The 16,780-nt window shown below is 40.5% G+C and overlaps 1 protein-coding gene across 6 annotated transcripts in view; it reads right to left on the reverse strand.

Annotated features, from left to right (window-relative positions):
• The window catches only part of Enpp2 (ectonucleotide pyrophosphatase/phosphodiesterase 2), a 117,515-nt gene that overhangs the window by 61,528 nt on the left and 39,207 nt on the right, over nt 1-16,780 (reverse strand). For all 6 annotated transcript variants that reach the window (XM_045142899.1, XM_045142898.1, XM_045142897.1 and 3 more), the window contains exons 3-4: nt 5,360-5,515; nt 795-920 (exon numbers count right to left, since the gene is read on the reverse strand). In XM_045142899.1, the coding sequence (XP_044998834.1) occupies nt 795-920; nt 5,360-5,515 (282 nt within the window). The remainder of the gene's footprint in view (nt 1-794; nt 921-5,359; nt 5,516-16,780) is intronic.

The raw sequence follows: 16,780 nt of genomic DNA on the forward strand, positions 1-16,780 counted from the left end.
GGAAAGTTGTTTCATTTCCTTATTTTTTTCAGACCAAAAAGAAAAAAAAAAAAATTCATGGTAGCAAAACAAAGAAAGAAATATGAAGTTAAAAACTACAGTTCCTCCCCTCCTCCCAATCCTGTATCCAAAGTGTTATAGCCATGACATTCAGGATCTCTTGGAGCATCTCCAAGTTTTACTTTTAAACTCTCTAGCCAGCCATGAGGGCGGGGAGAGTGGCTCAGTCAGTAAAGGGCTTGCCATGCAAGCGTGAGGTCTGGAGTTCAGATCTCCAACAGCCACTCAAAAAGCTAAGCAGTGATGTGTGCCTGGAATCCCAGCTCTGAGGAGGCAGGAATAGGAGGATCCCTGGGGCTTACTGGCTGGCTAGTGTAGGCAAATCAGTGACTTCCAGGGTCACTGGAAGACTGTCTCAACAAATAAGGTGGACAGCCATTGAAGAAGACATCTAAAGTTGACCTCTAGCCAACACACACAGGATATGTGTGCAGATACACACACAACAACAACAACAAAAATCTAAAACAAAATTTAAAAATATCAAGTCAGGCTGGGCATGGTGGCAAACACCTAAATTTAATTCTAATACACAGGTGGCCGAGGTAGGAGGGATTGCATGAGTTCAAGGCTAACTTGAGACTACATAGTGAATTCCAAGTCACCCTGGGCAAGATCTTACCTTAAAAAAATAGGTACGTATATAGATATAGATAGATAGATATAGAGATAGAGATAGACATAAATAGATATACATATACAGATATATATCAAGTCAGTCTAAAACCACGTACCTTTGCAAACCACTTGGTAATTGGTACAGCAATCTCCCCGGGCCAAGCAGTCCTCTGAGCAATGACAAGCATTTTCTTCATTGCGTACTTCTCCACATCTGTCCTTGGTGCACTCCCAACCACGAGCTGAAATCACCACAAGAAAACACTCTCACTGCTGCACACAAACCAAATGAAAGAGGCCACGATTGCTTACAAAGGTTTCCAACAAAAGAACACAGTTCCCACCGCATTTCATCTGCTTGTGAAACTTGAGTCAGCCCGAGGCTGAGAAGTTATTTGGAGAACTTACAGATAGGAGGAATTTCTAATTTTTCACATCAGAGAAGGCAAACTCAAAGTACAATTGAGCTCTTGTGGAAAAACAGAACGCAGAACAGTGAGCAGACTCTCCTAGCCAATTCCAGGACTGTCCTGAGCACCACACAAGGAAAAAAGAAAGACAGAGGGAGGGAGAGTAAAAGGAGACATTCCAGCACTCACAGTTCTAGCCTTTGACGGAAATGTCTCTAGACAATGAAAGTCCCTACTTCTCATGAAATCAGTAAACAGGTTTTAGATCCCTGTCTGAACATACTTGATTGATAGCTCAGACTTCATTCAACTCCTCTAAGAAGAATTTTCAAAAGAGTAACTTTTTCATTTAACAAGAGAGCTGAGTTGTTTATTTGTCTTTGTTTCTGTTTTTGTGTTAATCGCATCTTTCCTTTCACCATTATACTTGAGGCTTCAGGCTGTAAGACTATGAGACTGCCTGGAACATGCTAGATATTCAATATGTACTTATGAATATTCAATAAGTACTTTTGGAAATTGTGGTATAAATAAACTACGAGTCTTGAAATTCAGGCCAGGACATAAAGAGTGTTCGTGGGTAAGTCACGTATTTAGTAAATCTCTATCCCAGTTTTTTCCATGCTCCAGATGCAGAGGATACAGCAAGGAGCAAGAGACCAAACTTCACCTTCATGAAACTCATATCCTCGTGGAAAAGACAGACCGTTGTACAAGTGACCAATAAACAAGGTCATCTCAGCTATGGGAATGGTTGCAAAGAAAGTAACAGAGGGCTGGAGGGATGGCTTATCAGTTAAGGCATTCGCCTGCAAAGTCAAAGGACCCAGGTTCAATTCCCCAGGACCCACATTAGCCAGATGCACAAGGGGGCGCACGATCTGGAGTTCATCAGCAGTGGCTGGAGGCCCTGGCATGCCTGTTCTCTCTCTCTCTCTCCCTCTTTCTCTGTCAAATAAATAAATAAATAAAAATAAAATATTTTTAAAAAAAGAAAAGAAAGTAACAGAGATCATGGACAGAGTGACAGAAAGGGATGGGATGCTACTGGAGGTGACATGGTGAAGAAATGCCTTCAACAAGTTCATATGGATGCTTCAGACATTTCTTCAAATGTGTCATAAGTGAAAAGCATTTTTTTAAAAGAAATGCTGCTCTTTAATACTGTTCTACAAAGTAGAGGCAGATAGATTATAGGTAAAGAGGTATTGGTTGCCATACATAAAAGCTTTAGGGGTAATTATTAACCTGAAAATCCACACAATTCCTATCTAATTTCCATTATTTTAGAAGTATCTATGCACCCTGAATCTCCAGTTGGATTTTTTAAAATATCATCTGTTTCTACTAATGGCTTTTCCAAACAGATGAAGTGCTTGGATTCCTTTCACCTACACCTCATTATATCCAATGGTCAGCAATTTTCTAAGGTTGCCTTGACTGACAGATTGTGGGTTATGATTCTCCCAATACCATACTTTCATTCATCCCCTAATTCCACAACATAACACCTTCATTTATATAAAGGAACACCATTATTAGCAAGCTAGACTGACTGAGAAATCAGTCAGTCTCTGTAAGAATGGAATAAAAACCTTTCAAGGTTCAAAGTGAGCTATAAGCAATGTACAAGTCAGTCACAGAAATAAAAAAGATTAAAGCCAGGGGTGGTGGCGCACGCCTTTAATCCCAGCACTCAGGAGGCAGAGGTAGGAGGATTGCTGTGAGTTTGAGGCCACCCTGAGACTACATGGTGAATTCCAGGTCAGCCTGAGTTACAGCGAGACCCTACCTAGAAAAACCAAAAAAAAATTTAAATATTCAACCTTACTAAAAACCATTACCTCTCAGATCAAGTGAGTTGATTTTTGTTGTTGTTGTTTGTTTCTTTAATGAGATCATTCAATACTGAAAGGGAACAGTTAAAGACTTTTTTGGCCTCTGAAGAAAATATAAACTGTCAGAAATATATAATTTTATGGTATCTGTTTAAAACATTTAAATGGAAATACACTTTGACTCAGGAGTCTCACTGTTAAGAATTTACCATAAGGAGCCAGGCGTGGTGGCACACACCTTTAATCCCAGCACTCGGGAGGCAGAGGTAGGTGGATCGCAGTGAGTTTGAGGCCACCCTGAGACCCCATAGTGAATTCTAGGTCAGCCTGGGCTAGAGCAAGACCCTACCTCAAAAAAACCAAAAAAAAAAAAAAAAAAAAAGAAAGAAAGAAAGAAGGAAAGAAAGAAAGAAAAAGAATATACCATAAGGAAAATAGACCACAGTACAAATGCACATGATACATTATTCAAAATAGTAGCAAAACCTGGAGGAATATACATGTTAATAAGCCAACAAATGTTGTGGAATACTATGTAGGCATCCTAAAAGATGGTGCTCAGAAAGGTTTGTAGACACAGGCACTCCCCACATACAAATACAAATGTATCCACACTTGTATCAATACATGAAATGCGCATACATACTAAACACACAGAGACACAGAGAGCAGAGTTGACACTGAAACCTTATACTTATTTCTTCTAACAGTGTAGAACTTGAAGACTTCTTTCCTCCTTCAGCTTGTCATTGTTACTTGGCACTTAATTCTTCCATATTCAACATTCATTGTCTCTGTGCACAGGAGGATAAACTATTTTGTAAACTGTGGTTATGGTCTGCGTAAGAATGGGAAGGAAGGCCCAGGCTCCATTAAAGAGACCAAAACTAGAGTCAGGGGATGTATTAAATGTTGTGAAGAGTTTTTAAGACCAGAACTTTGGAAGGTTGACACAACTTGTCAGGGATAAGACACTCAAGGTGGGGAGGAGCCATCGAATGCTCTAAGGTCTCCGGGGCTCGGCAGACCCAGACTGCTGGTTTGAAATACGGCTTTAGACCAAGGCTCTGCCGAGACATCTGCTCCATCCATACACTCGGTTTACAAGTCTGAGCTCTCAAGCTCGCAGACTCCCAAGCAAGGAACCTGGCAGAAGTTCCAGGGAAAAGCAACAACAACAAAAAGTGGCTGAATGTGTGGAAAATGCATTATGCAAAAAAAAACCCTAATGAAGCAGTTAGTGTGCAGGCAGTGGAAGGAATCAAATCAGAATTGGTGAGGGAGTTGATGCTGATTTTCATATAAATCAAGGACTGGGGCATAAGTAAAGCGAATAATGCCTCCCCCTTTAATGATAGCACTAAGAAAGATCAGATAAAAAGCAAAGATAATACAAGCTTTGTAAAGAATTGTCCCCGCACCCACTCTTTCTCAGGTACTTTGCATTGGGTTTTGCATGAGGCATGGTGGCTAGCCCACAAACCACAAAGTATCCCAAAAGTCCTAGCCAAACATGTACCTTTGGGGCTAGAGCAATGGCTCAGCAGTTAAGGCACTTGCCTGCAAAGCCTAATTACTCAGGTTCAAGTCCCCAGGACCCACTTAGCCAGATGCACATGATGACACACACATCTAGAGCTCCTTGGCAGTAGCTCAAGACCCTGGCACACCCATTCTCTCTCTCTCTCTCTCTCTCTCTCTCTCTCTCTTCCTTCCCCCCCTTTTCTCTCTCGCCCTCCCATAAGTGAATAAATAAGCAAAAAATATTTGTTTAAAAATGTACCTTTGGAGATAAAAGGATCACTGTGAGTTTTCAAGTCCAGTCTGGGGTTACAGAGTGAGTTCCAGGTCAGCCTGAACTAGAACTAGAGTGAGACCTGAGCCCTGCCTTGAAAAACAAAAAACCATGAAAATCAAAAATTCAAAAACGTACCTTTAAAAACAGAGCAAGTGGGATGGCAAAAATATCCCCAAAGGTGTCTTTATTTACATGTGTGCATTTGTTCTGTAGCCCATATGTCCAAATGACCACCTTAGCACAAGATAAATACCAGGAAATAAGGGGACCTTTAGAGAAAGCACATGACCGCAAACACAACTCCAGGAAAAAAAATAAGTCGAATTTGTACAAAAGACAGAGAATACATTTTTAAAGCGAACACTTTAAGAATGCACGGGCACAGCGTTAGCCTGAGCCCCAGGACAGAGGATGTAATGCTGGTCAGGATGAGGCAGAAACAATACAGTGAACAAAAGCCTGGCTGTAAAAATGCCCAAAACCACCCATGGAAGGCTGAGCCGGAAAGAGCCCAGAGTGGGAGCATCATTCTCACAGGGCGTGTTCATCATGCCACCAAGCATCACTGAAGACAAACGCGCGGATGGGCACGGTTAGGATGGGCCCATGCAGGGCGCCTCGCGGAAGGGACGTACCCGTCTTCAAGCAGAGCTCGTCAAAGTCGTGGCAGCAGCTGCTGTAACTCTTACACAAGTTGTCACAGCGACACTCGGGGGGTGCGGCCTCTTGAAGTTCAAAGCATCGGCCCTTGCAGGTCCCAGAGATGTTGGTCCACGGGGAGTCTGATAACACTGCCAGGGACAAGAGACAATGTCACCGTGGAAGAGCGGCACAGGGAAGCCGGCAGGGCAGAGCTGCAGCCAGACTCTGGGCGGGAAGCCTGGCTATGCAGCTGCCACCTGGGAACCTAGGTAAGCTGCTGAGGTTGCCCGACCCACCGTTTCCTCTTCTGCAAAGTGGGGGGTGGGGAGCAGGTCGGAAAAGTGACTCTAGGGTGAAATGAAAATGGAATGAAATGGCCCTCGTGAAACGAGCAGCACGGTGTCAAGCATATAGAACATGACCCTTGCTGACTCGTACTTTACTCAGAATTATTACAACAGCTCTATGCTACCCATTCCAGTGCCCCTGTTAAAATAAGAGTTCATTTCCTTTTTTAAAAAAATCAGAGTATTGAGCTGCAGAGGTGGCCTAGTAGTTAAGACACTTGCCTGCAAAGCCTAAGAACCCATGTTCAACTCCCCAGATCCCACGTAAGCCAAACGCACAAGGTGGCACATACACAAGGTGGCACATACACAAGGTGGCACATACACAAGGTGGCACATGGGCACAGGTGGCACACGCATCTGGAGTTCTATTGCAGGGGATAGAGGCCCTGGCATGCCAATTCTCTCTCTTTTTTTTTTTCGTTTTCTCTCTCTCTTTTTAAACTTGAGAATACATGAAGAGTTTATTGAGAACTCATCATCTGAAAATAGAGATTGAAATTAATTTGTAAAGAGACTGAAAAACAATTTGGTGGGTAAATAATTAAGACAGGTTCAGACTAGAATAAGTGTGCCAATGTTATGGATGAGGCTGGAAGCAGGCAAAACATGTAAGAATTTATTTCATAACAAAAGAGCATTTCAAAACAAAGGATGCAGAAGAAGTAATCAGGAAGTGGTGGCTGGGAAAATTAATCTGTTTCCTCTTTCCAGTTCATATGATAATTAATCTCTGATTAATGAAAAATGAACAATATTATATCTGTTTCAAGGAATGTGAACTTTTGTTAAGGCAGGGTCGCACTCTAGCCCAGGCTGACCTTGGAACTCACTCTGTGTCCCAGACTGGCCTTACACTCATGGTGATTCTCCTACCTCATTCAGCCTCCTGAGTGCTGGGGTTAAAGATATGAGCCACTATGCCAACTGGGAATGTAAATTTGTATAAAATACAATAAAGTTTAAAAATATCAATCAATATTTTTAAATACCTCTGAATTGTTCTCTCAGAAATCCCATTACTATGATGCCTCACATATATAATTGCAAAAGTTTGCTAAGATAGATGTACCCAAAAGAACGCTATTCATTGTAGTATTTTTGTAATGTAGGGAAAAGTAGACTAAACTTAACCAAAGGTAATTCACCCATAAAGAAAGAAAAAAAATCTCTGTGCCCATAAGTGGAATATTAGTCACCCTCTATTTATATTAGTCAGGGGCTGGAGAGATGGCTTAGTAGTTAAGGTCTTTGCCTACAAAGCCAAAGGACCCTGGTTCAACTCTCCAGGACCCACGTAAGCCAGATATACAATGGGGCGCATGTATCTGGAGTTCATCTGCAGTGGCTGCAGGCCCTGGAGTGCCCATTCTCTCTCTCCCTCTTTCTCTCTCAAATAAATAGATAAAATATATTAAAAAAAAAAAAGAAGGGCTGGAGAGATGGCTTAGCGGTTAAGCGCTTGCCTGTGAAGCCTAAGGACCCCAGTTCGAGGCTCGGTTCCCCAGGTCCCACGTTAGCCAGATGCACAAGGGGGCGCACGCGTCTGGAGTTCGTTTGCAGAGGCTGGAAGCCCTGGCGCGCCCATTCTGTCTCTCTCCCTCTATCTGTCTTTCTCTCTATGTCTGTTGCTCTCAAATAGATAAATTAATTAATTAAAAAATATATATATATATGCTTATTAAAATAAATGTTTGCAAAACATTTAAAAAAGAAAAAAGAAAGGGTCAAATCTGTATAGACTAACATGAAAAAAATCTAATAAATGTATAAATAAGAGGATTTTTTTTGCACTTTAAGGTAGAAGCATAGGCAAGGACTTTTTAAGGGAATCTAATGGCACAAGAAACAATCCTAAGGGCTGGAGAGATGGCTTAGTGGTTAAGGCACTTGCCTGCAAAGCCTAAGGACCCAGGTTCACTGTTCCAGGTCCCATGTAAGACAGTTACACATGATGGAACATGCATCTGGAGTTTGTTTGCAGTGGCTAGAGGCCCTGGTGCACCGTTCTCTCTCTCTCTCTCTGTCTGTCTGTCTGTCTCTCTCTCTCTCTCTCTCTCTCTCTGTCTGTCTAATAAATAAATAAAAAGAATTTTTTAAAAAAAGAAAGAAAGAATCCTAAGAATTAACAAGTTGGATTGCAGGAAATTAAGAAATTCTGATCAGCAAAGAAATCAGTTTGGCAGAGCAAAGAGACAGCCTATAGAAAAAGAGAAAATATTTGCCAAATATAATCTCTGACAGGAGACTGACATACAGACTCTATAAAGAACTTCCAAAATTAAACACCAAGGAAAATTTATTCACTGAATCAATGGACCATGAATTGAAGAAACAGTTCTCAAAAGGAAGAAATACACAAGAGCAAGATGAAATAGAAATGATCAGTAACTATTTGAAAACATGTTCAACATCCTTAGCTAGGAGGGAAATACACATTAATTCTCTCACCTCAGTCAAAATGATTACATTAAGAAAACAAATAAAACAAAAACTTCTTGTGAAGAAAGAGAAATACTTATTTGTTGCTGGTCTGGTGGTACAGCTACTATGGAAATCAGTATGAAGATTCCTCAGAAAAAAATAGATAGATAGATAGATAGATAGTGATATAGAGATATATAGATATATAATGCATAGTATATATATGGATGTGTATATATATTTGACTACTATATGACCCAGCCCCACCACTCCTGAGCATTCTCCCAAGGTATTTTAAGTCAGCATATGAGAGAAGGGCTTGCACATCCATGTTTCCTGCTATACCATTCCCAATAGCCAAGATATAAAACCAGCCTAGATGCCCATCAACAGATGGATAAATAAGACATGGCATATACACACAAGGGAATTTTATCTAGCTGTGAGAAGAATGAAATTATGGCATTTATAGGAAAGTGGATGGAACTGAAGATCATTATGTTAAATAAAACAAGCCATACTCAGAAAGACAAATATGGCAGGTTTTCTCTCCTTTTCAGCATCTACATTTATATTTATATGCAGATGTTGCACACGCACACGTGTGTGTGTGTGTGTGTGTGTGTGTGTGTGTGTGTGACATGAAAATAGAGAGGGGGTCTATGAGATCAGGTCGGTTGAACTAAAGCAAACAGACTCACTAGCCATGAGATATGCTTTCTCACATTCGGCTCTAAGATGCTGAAGACCATGCAATCAGCATCAGTTCCGTTTAACAAGTAATGTTCATTTCCATTGCAGTGGTCCACAAACCACAGTTTCCTATTAACCTGGGCCAACCTACCAACAGTGCATGCTGAAGGGTGAAAATGAAAGAGAAATATAATGCAGAAAATAAAGTAAAATAATAAAATCGAAAATTTGCAATTGAATAGTCTTTATGTAAGGCTAGTGCTTGGATCGATGGATAGAAATAGTTCTGCAGGCTATCTAATAAATTCTGAGTATTCACTCCCAGGAGCTGTGTACATAAACATGGCCAGCATTGTGAACCGCTGAGTAATGAGAAGGAACCTGAAGACACATTGTCTGCAGGCGTTCACTGGTCATCTTCTTGGTCATGGGTGCGGGGACACACACCTGTAACCCCAGCCTTGGGAAACTGAGACAGGAGGTTTGTGAGCGTGAGGCGAACTTTTGAAACTTTCCTACATTTATGCCTTCTGTGTTCCCCTCATCAAAATACCTTTCTTGGGCTGGAGAGATGGCTTAGAGGTTAAGCGCTTGCCTGTGAAGCCTAAGGACCCCGGTTCGAGGCTCAGTTCCCCAGGTCCCACGTTAGCCAGATGCACAAGGGGGCGCACGCGTCTGGAGTTCGTTTGCAGAGGCTGGAAGCCCTGGCGCGCCCATTGTCTCTCTCCCTCTATCTGTCTTTCTCTCTGTGTCTGTTGCTCTCAAATAAATAAATAGAAAATATTTTAAAAAAAAAATATCGTTCTTAGTCCTCTTTTACTTTCAAAATATCTGTATGGATTCTGAGCCATTGTATGATACTTCCTTCATTCTACCAAAGTGATTTTTTTTTTTTTTTACCTTTTTCTTACAAAATTAACCATCCTTTCAATGTGGTACCTGCTTTGTCTTTGAACAGCAAGGCATCTCAACAGTTTCTCCTGATCAGTTGGGTCTTCCTTACTAAGGCTTAACCTGGATATCCTTGTCACAGCTGCATTTAAATTGATGATGCAAAGCTACATCACAGTAAAAATGCAGAAGATTGGGTTATCAGCATCCTCAATTAGGACTGAATCCCTGAGTCTGTGTAAAGTAGAGGAAATCTATGCCAACATTCACTACCAACTGACAGAGAATGACAGGAAGAAAAATGAAAAAATAATCTGAGCCATAAAAGACACTAAAATTTGAGATGCCATCTTTAAAAACATAGAAATGCTGATACAGTATTCACTTTGATATTCCAGGGTCTATTCAATCCAGGCTATCTACTTTCAATGCAACCCTATTGGTATTCATTTTATACTTCTATAATTCTGAATTTGATAATTCAGGATACACATTCTGGTCCTTACACTCAGCCTAAGGACTTACTTATTTTTTTTAATATTATTTATTTGAGAGAGAGAAAGAGGGAGAGAATGGACATGCCAAGGCCTCCAGCCATTGCAAACAAACTCCAGATGCATGCGCCAACTTGTGCATCTGGCTTACATGGGTCCTGGAGAATCAAACCGGAATCCTTTGGCTTTGCAGGCAAATGCCTTAATTGCTAAGCCATCTCTCCAGCCCGACTTACTTATTTTTAAGACTTCTTTTTTTATTAGATCTTATTCAGCACTAAATGTGGAAACATTTTTTGATTATATGTCTGAAACTTTTATGAGAAAAAGTGAACAAGGAAGCCAGGCGTGATGGCACATGCCTTTAATCCCAGCACTCGGAAAGTAAAGGTAGGAGGATTGCTATGAGTTCAAGGCCACCCTGAGACTACATAGTGAATTCCAGGTCAGCCTAGGCTAGAGTGAGACCCTACCTGGAAAAAAAAAAAAAACGTGATTAAGAGAGAGAGAACTGGTATGCCAGGGCCTTCAGCCACTGCAATTGAACTCCAGATGCATGTGACACCTTATGTGCATGTTCAACCTTGCATGCTTGCATCACTTCGTGCATCTGGCTTACGTGGGACATGGAGAGTTGACCGTGGGTCCTTAGGCTTCACAGGCAAGTGTCATAACTGTTAATCTCTCTAGCCCTATATATCTGAATTTCATGTTGTAAGTCCTCCTTTACTTGACCTAAGTCAAGAGAATGTTGACATAAACTCATCAGTTCCATGATTCCTTAAGAAGGTGACAAAAATAACCATCAGTAAGTGGGTGGCATTCCAGATCTTTTTTAACTTTTTTATCATTTTATTTATTTATTTATTAGATACAGAGGGACAGAGGGAGAGAGAGAGAGAGAATGCTCTAGCCCCTGCAAACGAACTCCAGTCACATGTGCCACAATGTGCATATGGCTAAAGTGGGACCTGGAGAATTGAGCCTGGCTCCTTAAGCTTCACAGGCAAGTACCTTAACCACTAAGCCATCTCTCCAGCCCACATTCCAGAATTTTCAAAATCACTGGGTTTTCAATAAAAAGTACAGAGCAATAAGGAAGACACAAACTGAAAACCAGCTGGGCATGGTGTGCACACCTTTAATCCCAGCACTTGGGAAGTAGAAGTAAAAGGATCACTGTGAGTTCAAGGTCAGTCTGAGAGACTACATAGTGAATTCCAGGTCAGTCTGGGCTAGGGCAAGACCCTACCTCAATAAAACAAAATAAATAAATAAATATTTTAAAAAAATAAAAATGGAAAAGCTAAAACGCAAGTAAATAAAAAACATTCACAATCAAGTTAGAGAAAGGAAGCCAAGTATGAAAGTGACACTGGCCAACACCTCTGTGACATTCAAATCACATTGTTGCCTTTTAAGTTATATCTTCAAATGGTGTTTTCACTTCAAAGGTAAAGTCTGTTTTAGAATCTTAAAAAAAAAAAAAAAAAAGTTGGGCTGGTGAGATAGCTTTAGCAGTTAAGGCATTTCCTGACAAAGCTAGTGGACCCAAGTTCAATTCCCCAGGACCCACGTAAAACCAGATGCACAAGGTGGCACATGCATCTGGAGTTCATTTGCAGTGGCTGCAGGCCCTGGTGTGTCCGTTCTCTCTCTATCTGCCTCTTTCTATCTCTCACTCAAGTAAATAAAATATTTAAAGAACACAAATGTTATACATCATCACAGAAATTCAGAGTCCACATAGAAGCCAACATTAACTGATAACATACCCAATAAAGCTCAGGGAGTGTAGTGGAATAGGGATAGGTAGAAACACCCTAAGACACAGCTCCCCACAAAGGCAGAGGCCCTAATTACTCCACAGTGAACACCAACAACCCTACTGAGTAGGGCCCATAGGGAAATAGGGACCAAAAGGGGACATATTACAACTTATGTTTGAAAAAATAATCATCAATAAAAAATGTTAATTAAAAAATAACAAAATAAAAAAAAAGCAAATGTTATAGGTCTCTACAAATGCATATTTTTGTCAAAAGTGGGCTTTGGTGACCAGCCTGAAAAGATGTACACACCAGTGCAATAGTGCCACACAGCCTAGGTAACCAATGGCTCTCTGGTTGGCTAAGAGGTCCACTCAGTGGAAAGGAACCCATAGCTGGAACTGGGAACCAAGTCAGAATTCTGTGGAGACCAAGATTATTGAATCCATTGAGACTCTTCCACTAGTCTTTGGCTAGTGAGGGTGCACTCATCAAAATCTCTCTAAATTAGCAGTGCTTATCCCCTTTAATCTATCCTGATCTCACTCTCCATTGGAGAATCTGCTTTCCTTTTTCAGAAGGCACTGAGAACTGAGGCCAACCAAAATCTACCAACAAGACAAGAATAACCAGCTGACTCCCTGGCAGGACATAAAACACCAGTAGCAGAGAGGGAGGGTCCCGGGTGAACCCAGAGAGGAATTGGTGAGATGAGCAAGAGTGCTGCCTCCGCTGCAAGCCTGACAACCAGCAGCAGGGTAATGGAGACAGACACTGAGGACACTCGAAATGCAGAAATCCAGAAGCCGCTGAGAGCTCAGTACTAAAGGACACTTAGAACACATCCACCAAAGCTCAGGGAATTTGCGAGAAAGGAGAGGGAAAGAATGTAAAAACCACAGAGTGCGAGGGAATATCCAGAGGCATTGCACCCCCCCCCCCCCACACACACACACAGTGACTGACTGCTGCTCTCAGAACTCAACCCACAGCTGCATGGTGAATGCCAGCATTCCCACTAAGGAGGCCCTCAGGAGAGAGGGGTCAGGGAGGAGGAAAATGATGATACCAACACATGACATCTCCATATAAAGTTTCTACTTAATAAAAAAGGGGGAGGTGCCTTGAGGACTGGAGAGATGGCTTATAAAGTTTCTACTTAATAAAAAAGGGGGAGGTGCTTTGAAGACTGGAGAGATGGCTTAGTGGTTAAGGCACTTGCCTGCAGGCCAAAGGACCCAGGTTCCATTCCCCAGGACATGTAAGCCAGATTCACAAGGTGACGCATGCATCTGGAGTTTGTTTGCAGCAGCTGGAGGCCGTGGCATGCCCATTCTTTCTCTCTCTCTCTCTCTCTCTCTCTCTCTCTCTCTCTCTTTCTCTCTCTCAAATAAATAAAAATAAATAATATTTTTATGGATGTGTGCATGTGTATGACATGCAATAACAATGTGCTAAGGATTCCTTATTTTTCACTAAAGCATAATTTTATGATTTAAAGAGATACCAATGTAAATCATGATTTCTGTTTTTCATATTTGTAATTTGGATAAAAATCAATGAGATTATTTTAAATTTGTGGAGTTCAACATGTTTCTAGAATATTCTATTATACTGTACACAGACAGCAGTAAGGCTATAACTTCTGGTATCATTTATGCTATGGATATAGCATAAAACTTCTGACAATTTTGATAATTGGGAAAAGCCTAATTGATCTCAGGAGTTGTGACCAAGATACTCTTCAACCTGGACTCGTGACCATACTTCCCTCTAAAGCCTCCTGCAAACTAGAAATTTTCAAATCTGATGATGGCCAGTAAGGGAGGAAGGTTTTTTAGGGGGTTTTTTGTTTGTTTGTTTCTTTGTTTTTCTGGTTTTTCAAGGTAGGGTCTCACTCTAGCTCAGTCTGACCAGGAATTCACTAAGTAGTCTCAGGGTGGCCTTGAACTCATGACAATCCTTCTACCTCTGCCTCCCATGTGCTGGTATTAAAGGCGTGCACCACCAGCAGAGAGGCAATTTTTTAATTGGAAGGTGTTATGCCAAACATAAAGCTAGCTTACAGAGTTTTTAAGTTTCTTCTAACTGACTGGTGCTGTTTGCAAGGGCTGGACACTATCTCCTATCTGTGTCTCCCCTTTTCCTTCATGCTCAGCCCAGGTGTCTCCTGAAAATCAAAATATACCTTAGAAATGGGTTACAGACTGTGATTATGCCAGCTCCTTCTCTCAAGAGCATAAAAGCAGAATGGATCCCTCTCTGCTGCCTCATTTGAAGTGTTACCCACAGGGAAAGCCTGAGCACTCAAGATGCCACTCAGCTCTAGAATTTAACCCTGTCATGCCCATCTCCTGGAGTGCATGACTCACTCTTTCTTACACTAAAGTTGCCTGTTTATTTTCTGGATGCTGGCACCTCACCCCTTATCAAGCAGCACTTAAAAACAGACTTGCATATCAGTATTGCATGTCTGCTTCCTAAGTACAGTGTTTTCTAGAAACCCATTAATGGGACAACACTGCCCACCTACAAAGACTCTTTTTGTAGCTGCTGGGGCAGATGTTTATAAACATATTTAGTTAGGAAGTATTGGTACACATTGTGTTCATATGTAGAAAAACTTCACAAACTACAATCAAATCAATTTATGGGCAATTTAAATGAAAAGTTAAAAATAGTTCAGCATCTTATACTTTAAATATATTTTAAGTAGCATAAATATGAATAGTTTGCAAATCTTCTACCAAAAAAGGACCTGGTTGCACTTTAAACCACCTGTATTGGCTGGACATGGTGGTGAATGCCTCTAATCCTAGAACCCAGGAAGAAGTAAGAGGATTATTGTGAATTCAAGGCCAGCCTGGAGCAACTAGGTCAGCCTGAGCTAAAGTGAGACTCTACCTCAAAAAAAAAAAAAAATCACATGTATTAAGTCAATAAAGTATAAATTTAGACACTAGCCTTATAGTGAAAGACAACTTAAACATACACCGTATTATTCCAACATATATTATGTTATAATGCTCATCAGCCTTAATTTTATTATTCCTAGTTAGAAAATCATATTTGTAGCTCTCATTTGAGGTAGCAAAGACCAGATAAAATGTCTGATGATCTCAGAACAACCATAGGGTTTTATTTCACTGACAAAGGATTTTATTTTATTTTTTTATTTTTTTTTTACTCTGTTGAGCCTGGGTCTTGCCAAGTGCCCAAGGCTGACTTCAAACTTGAGACCCTCCTGTCTCAACCTTTCAAGTGCTACAAGTACAGGCATATGTCACCGTCCTACTTTCATTAACTAGTGGTTTTTCGAATTTTTTGCACAGGTTCCAAATTTTGAAAGTTCTTTTCCTATCATGATCTTGAAAGACTGCTTGAATTTTTTATTTTATTTTATTTTTATTTATTTATTTGAAAGTGACAGGCAGACAGAGAGAGAGAGAGAGAATGAGCACTCCAGGGCTTCCAGACACTGCAAACAAACTCCAGACACGTGCGCCCCCTTGTGCATCTGACTAACGTGGGTCCTGGGGAATCAAGCCTTGAACTGGGGTCCTTAGGCTTAATAGGCAAGTGCTTAACTGCTAAGCCATCTCTCCAGCCCAAAAGACTGCTTGAATTTTTTCGATTTATAATCTATGCTGTGCCATAAGGGATACTGATATTTCAGGGTTTATAAACAAAAGATTCTTTGTGACATTAAGGTAAATGGAAAAATCACTATAGCAAAAAACTGAGAAACCTACACTTTCCTTAGATTCTAACTCACACAATTTCATTCCATTGACTTAAACTCCCCAATTTCTGCATTAAATTTAACATAAAGACATATCACACAACGTGCTTTATGTGATCATTTTCTTTGGAGTAAGGGTGAATTATCTGTCAGATTTTCCTACATTCCTCTATTTCCATCATTTAAATGGCTCTCAAATGTACCATGAGATTCCTAAAATTATCAAATGAACATAGGCCTTTCTCATCCCTAGTTCTGTATTTTTTCAACAAAATTATTACTGACACTTTTCATTTTATATTTACTCATAAATTTATTTGTGTACTTTTAAACTTTCCTTTTCAAGCCACTAAAAAAATGATGATAAATTGGACTGAATTACCAGAATTTTATTAGCCAATTGCTCACAAATTCCCTTTGTCATTCAAGTACTACTTTACTTATACTTCAAAGAAGATATTCTATTTCCAGCTGGGGACTGAAAGAATATCCCAGCTGCTATAACGCCAACTCCTCCATAGCCCTATAGACATACCAGTGTGCAGACACTGCATGCACATACATGCTCTCTGGGTCTTCAAAGCAAATCAAGTGACAACATCAGATGTGTGGAAAAAAGATATCAAAGTAAACTACACTAACTACTTACATTTTCTTTGAAACCTGACTTCTGCTATCGCATTTATCATAGGTTCCTTACCCAAAAGAATTATAATTCACTCTGCTCATTTTGGACTTCCTAATGAACTATGTTCCACCCACTTTTGCAATAAATCAAGCTAACAAGTGGGTTGGTTAATTAACCGTAAGCTTGTTTGCACTGCCACAGTCTTGAAACTAAAAAAACATAATACATCAGCAAAGGTATTCGTGAAAAACATTCTCTTGCTACCACGGAGGAGCTGCAGGTACTAAACACGAAGCCACACACTTCACAATGGTGAGTCTTGCTCTGAGCAGTCTGAGGAATGGACACTTTGCGCTCCTTTTAGTGAAGCGTTGAGCTTTGCAGAATGTCTTTGGAGTCTCAAAATATTGTTTGAAACAAAATAGC

Source organism: Jaculus jaculus, chromosome 2 (genome assembly GCF_020740685.1).
Source record: "Jaculus jaculus isolate mJacJac1 chromosome 2, mJacJac1.mat.Y.cur, whole genome shotgun sequence".
NCBI lineage: Eukaryota > Metazoa > Chordata > Mammalia > Rodentia > Dipodidae > Jaculus > Jaculus jaculus.